The 5,210-nt window shown below is 37.0% G+C and overlaps 2 protein-coding genes and 1 long non-coding RNA gene across 7 annotated transcripts in view; 2 read left to right on the forward strand and 1 right to left on the reverse strand.

Annotated features, from left to right (window-relative positions):
* The window catches only part of LOC113472485, a 10,641-nt gene that overhangs the window by 2,727 nt on the left and 2,704 nt on the right, over positions 1-5,210 (forward strand). For 2 of the 5 annotated variants that reach the window (XM_026832257.1, XM_026832252.1), the window contains exons 1-2: positions 3,913-3,983; positions 4,071-4,277. The exons of 1 other annotated variant lie outside the window; for it this stretch is intronic. In XM_026832257.1, the coding sequence (XP_026688058.1) occupies positions 4,108-4,277 (170 nt within the window). In that variant the 5' untranslated portion in view covers positions 3,913-3,983; positions 4,071-4,107. Of the gene's footprint in view, positions 1-3,908; positions 4,030-4,070; positions 4,278-5,210 lie in introns of those variants that run through there. 2 more of the 5 variants (XM_026832270.1, XM_026832265.1) reach the window with 2 other exon arrangements.
* LOC103521470 (GATA zinc finger domain-containing protein 14-like) overlaps positions 432-5,210 on the forward strand; it is an 18,647-nt gene continuing 13,868 nt past the window's right edge. The window contains exons 1-2 of the mRNA XM_008486584.3: positions 432-640; positions 1,000-1,246. Of these exons, the coding sequence (XP_008484806.1) occupies positions 501-640; positions 1,000-1,246 (387 nt within the window). The 5' untranslated portion in view covers positions 432-500. The remainder of the gene's footprint in view (positions 641-999; positions 1,247-5,210) is intronic.
* LOC113472501 lies at positions 3,875-4,192 on the reverse strand. Its single transcript, XR_003394775.1, has 2 exons — positions 4,099-4,192; positions 3,875-4,011 (listed from the first exon to the last, which is right to left on the reverse strand). It is a non-coding gene; the product is annotated as an uncharacterized LOC113472501 (long non-coding RNA).

Consider the following 5,210-nt stretch of genomic DNA (forward strand, 5'->3'; position numbering starts at 1 on the left):
AAAATGCGCAGAAACGCTTGCGCACAAACAAACGAAGCGGGAGTCATGAATTATGACGTCATCGCGTGAAAAATCCAAATCTGAGGTCGAAACTCCGAAAAAGTAACTTTAAAAGGTCAAAAATTCAATTTTTAATTGCCGTTCTAATGAAAAGTTCAAAGACTTGTGACGTCAGATTTCACGTCGAACTGCGCAGAAACGCTTGCGCACAAACAAAGCGGGAGTCATGAATCATGACAACATTGCCTACGGGAGCGTATGCCGTGACGTCAAACTTCACAATTTACCGGTATTTTTTAAATCGATTTATCTCGGTATCTGGAAATCGTAAGAAAAGAAAAATTCCGTTGGTCCTCATTTTTCCTGCTCTATGACTTTGAAACATCACCCAAGTAAGCGCAACTGATCTATTGACTCCTGACTTTTGGTGCCTTCTAGAACCTTACCAAAACGTTGTTGCTTTTACCAGATATACAAAGTGCAAATCATCTTATGACAACATGAGGATCAAGGAGAGCTATGGTAGGACATCTCCTCAGATATCTCTCTCTAGGCCTTGGCAGAAACAAGTGTATGAACTATTGGATAGATATAACATGGAACACTCACATATGATCCAATTAGTAAATCACTTGACAGAGTAAGTTTTTGCATTTATTTTTCACATTCTTGTGAGCTCATTTTGTATTTTGATTAGATTTCATCATGGAAATGCTGGACGGGCTTCAGGTTAGGTAGTGAGTGGAGATCTTATTCTATGCACACAAATTATAACTTTAATGTCCCGTGGCTGTTTACAGTGTTTACGACTACCTAACCTCTTCTACCATCTGAGCTCCCAGCAACAAGTGTCCATGACAAATTAAGTCTAGGTTAACTTTTTTGAGTTAATATAAAACCAACAGGAAGTTCTCTAATGGAAATACCTACGAGAGTAAATTCACATCTTGCTAGTCTAGTGTTCATGTATTGATTGAACAAAAATATTTACATTCACAGAATAATGGACAGAGAGCTTGATATGATCGCAAGGGAAACCACAACCGAATCGCACGAGAAAGAAAAACAACTTGAAAAATACAAGGAAATGTTGAGTAGAAATCTGGAGGAAGCAGAGAGACATCTTTTAGAACAGAAGCAAAGCTTAGAGAAACAATTGATGAAGAAACAAATAGAATTACAAGACATTGCACAGACTTTGAGTAGAAAGAAGTCACACATATCTGAAGCTGTAACTATTTTACAGGTACCTTACAATAATAATGAACAAACATGTCACATTGTTCGAAAAATTTTAAACAACAATTTGAACTGAAATATAATTCATGTAAGATAGTTTGAATTAACTCCTTGCATGTACTCGAAAGCTACAAATAAATAAATGTACCATGTTAATAATAATAATGATTAGGGGGCGGATTATATGCACGAAAAAATGGCCCAAATATGTATGCAATATGCACCAAAAATGGCCAATATATGCAAGATGTGCTAGAAAACTGCCAAAATATGCAAAAACATGCACTCATCTAGGTCCTCATAAATGTGTTACAGAGGGTCACACAGAATTACGTCATCGCCTACGGGAGCATACGCCGTGACGTGAAAGTTCACGATTTACCGGTATTTTTTAAATCGATTTATCTCGGTATCTAGAAAGGTCCTCATTTTTCCTGCTCTATGACTTTGAAACATCTCCCAAGTAAGCGCAACTGATCTATTGTCAATATTAAAATGAAAGAATAGTAGAATACCTATCTTCCCAGAAAGATTTTTTCAAAGAGGAAAGCATATAGGAGCAAGACCAGCTGTTCTAAGGACAAACTTTATCTATGTGTTTGGGTACTAGTTTAGAAGCCACTACAATGAAAAATAAAGGATTTTGGGTTTAACCTAAACCTATAATACCACTGGTCACTGCTCAAATTGTGAAATCCCCTTTTTGTCTTTAACCTAACCCTACAATAACACTGGTCACTGCTCAAATACACAGAATTTTCTAACCTCTAACAGTCTAACTGATGTTCCCTTCATCTATCTTTTAATGAGGAATGTAGGTATTGTAAAAAAAAAAAAACCTATACAATTTTTTTTTCTCCTTTGCTATACAGTGGGACCTCGATATAACTCCAAGGGAAATGCCTAAAATTTCGTTACATCGAGGTTTTCGTAGTATCTATTTTTCGTTATATCGAGGTTAAAATCGAAACCATTTCGTTATATCGATTTACTTCAAGTCAGAGTAACTTCGTTGTACTAAGGTAAACTTCTACTCGGTTTTAAGATTACTTCGCTATACTGAGGTAGGTACTTCTTCTCGCTTTTAACATCACTTCTATACTGAGGTTAAAATTCAATCAATTTCGTTATACTGAGGTAATTTTCTCGGGCTCGTGCCCCAAATTACTTCGTTGTATCTATTCTTTTTACTTCGCTATACTGAGGTTTTTTCCTCTGAAGGGAAGGGAAATCAACTTTTCTTCGTTATACGAGTATTGAGGATTTCTCTATATCGAGGTTCCACTGTACCTACCTATTTATAGTACCCCTCAAATTGTGAAAGCCCCTTTTTGGGTTTAATCTAACCCTACAATAACACTGGTCACTGCTCAAATTGTGAAAGCCCCTTTTTGGGTATAACCTAACCCTACAATAACACTGGTCACTGCTCAAATTGTGAAAGCCCCTTTTTGCGTTTAACCTAACCCTACAATAACACTGTTCACTGCTCATTAAAAAAAAAAAAAAAAATAATAAATAATAATAATAATAATAATTATGTAAATATAAGGCACCTATACAACGTAATGAGAAAGTACCTATTGCAAGCAGTCCAAATTTTCAAAATCTAGAAATAGGTTGAAATGTTTGTTTTAGTGTCCCCTGAGTCTAAAAAAGTGATATTTAGCCCATGGTCTGTACGTACATATCATGTATACACACATACGTATAGGTAGGTATGTACCTACACTATTTTCAGGGTTTTGAGTTTTTCTAGCTATTATTCGTTAGGTTTACATTGATCCCGTTTTCCTTGGAGACAGTTAACATCAAATCAGAATGCATAGATGGGCAAAAGAAAAATAAAGCACAAACATTATAGACATGTAAGATAGAAGGAAAGAAAAACATAATGAAAAAGAAATATATATTTGGAAATGTCCCCTATGTGAGTTTACAAGAACAAGGAAGACAATATGTGCAATCCCATATTTATCTCAAGCACATGAAGAGCAACTACCTGATAAGTGATAAACCATCAATAGATCAGTTGCACTTACTTGGGTGATGTTTCAAAGTCATAGAGCAGGAAAAATGAGGACCAACGGAATTTTTTTCTTCTTCAACTTCTAGATCCCAAGATAAATTGATTTAAAAAAAAATCCGGTAAATTGTGAACTTTGATGTAACGCTCCCTCGCAGGCAATGCATTAATGTGTTTGTGCAAATTCTGCAAATGTGCACATACGTTTTTGCGCAGTTTTTTCTGCTCCTCTGCTAGCGCACTCGCATAGTGGCACTACTTAACGGACAAAAAAAAAACACCTGCGTAAAGTCTGATGTCACACATATTTGAACTCTTTCATTAGAATAGAAAATAAAAATTGAATTTTCAACCTTTTACAGTTATTTTTTTATTTATTTATTATTTTTTTTTTAGTTTTGAGTTTTGACCTCAGATTTGGATTTTCCCCAACTTTTTACAGAGGAATTGACCATTTATTTATAATTAATTTTTACCCATTTGCAACTGCTCCATTCTCTACTTGAGCTGTACCCTCTGTCCATTAATCCTGGAAGACTGAGCAGCTACTCTGATTAAAACACCCACATGAATCTGACAACACTCAGACCATTTCAACTCATACCTACAGGACAACCAATCAATGCACCATGTGCTTCTCCCGGTATCAACTGCCAAACCAGAACACAGTTGTGAGATAGAACATAGAACAACAATGGGCAGTACAGAGTCACTGCACATCCAGCTTCCACCTCCTGACACTGTACCTGTTCCAGATGCTAATGGTAGTTCTGTTCACAAGCTGGCCTGAACAGAGTCACTGCACATCCAGCTTCCACCTCCTGACACTGTACCTGTTCCAGATGCTAATGGTAGTTCTGTTCACAAGCTGGCCTGAAGAGACACCTCTGTGCCAACAATTGGAGATTCTTTGGAGATGGGGATACCTTGATGGATACCTAAACTTATTTAGTACAGTTTTATATGGGAATATCTCTAGAATGGTTTGTTGTAGAGTGATGAAATTTAGTAGGTATGCTTTCCCAATATGGTTCAAGGACACAACTGTAACAATGTGTTAAAAACAGACAGTCACCTATCAAGATATTAACCAAAGTCAAATTTGCTTAGCTCTTATTTTTTTTAATAGTAAAAAATCAAATAAATCAACATGTGAATATTTTTATCAATGTGATTTTTCACACCAAATCAAATGGTACAACACTCGCCTGTATCTTTTTTTACCCTGAAATGGAGGAGTTGCAATCGGGAAAAAATTATTAATAAAAGGTCGATTCCTACGTACAATGTTGTGAAAAATCCAAATGTAAATGTAGTTTCTTTGTGCTATTATATCACAACTTTGGTGCTCACTGCAGCATTGTAGGATTTTTCCCAATATCTCAATAATCCTAACATCCAATGTTTACCTACCATGCTGGCACCGGTCGCTATGCGCATTTATATGTCATAGCTACTCATTTTCCTCACGAGGCTGAGTGGGCCCCGCAACATCCAGTCACGGAATCAATCATTTGCATGATACAAATTTCTTGACCCCGCCGGGAATCGAACCCGGGTCTCCCGCGTGCAAGGCGAGGTCAACGCGATGAACCCGTCTACAAAGTTTCAGTATCTGTCCTTTTTACACTCCTGGTTGCCTTAAAAAGAAAAAGAAGATGCTGAAGATCTATGGCTCTCTTTATTTTAGCTTAAATTTTTTATGGCCATTTAGCCCTTGAAAGTGCAGTGCGGCGCATACGAGGGCATCCGCTACTGAGCATATTAAGCTACTGAGGGCGAAGCAAACAAACACGCGTTCGCAAAGACGGGCGTAAAACTGCACTTTAGACTGCAGTGTTGAGAAGCTTGACTTGAAAAGTAATCTTGCCGTTAATTTTTAATTTAAAAGCGGAAAATTTGAGTCTAACCTCAGTCGAGGGTACCGCGCATCACCAGTGACGCC

This window comes from Diaphorina citri, unplaced genomic scaffold (assembly GCF_000475195.1).
Source record: "Diaphorina citri unplaced genomic scaffold, Diaci psyllid genome assembly version 1.1 scaffold75, whole genome shotgun sequence".
NCBI lineage: Eukaryota > Metazoa > Arthropoda > Insecta > Hemiptera > Psyllidae > Diaphorina > Diaphorina citri.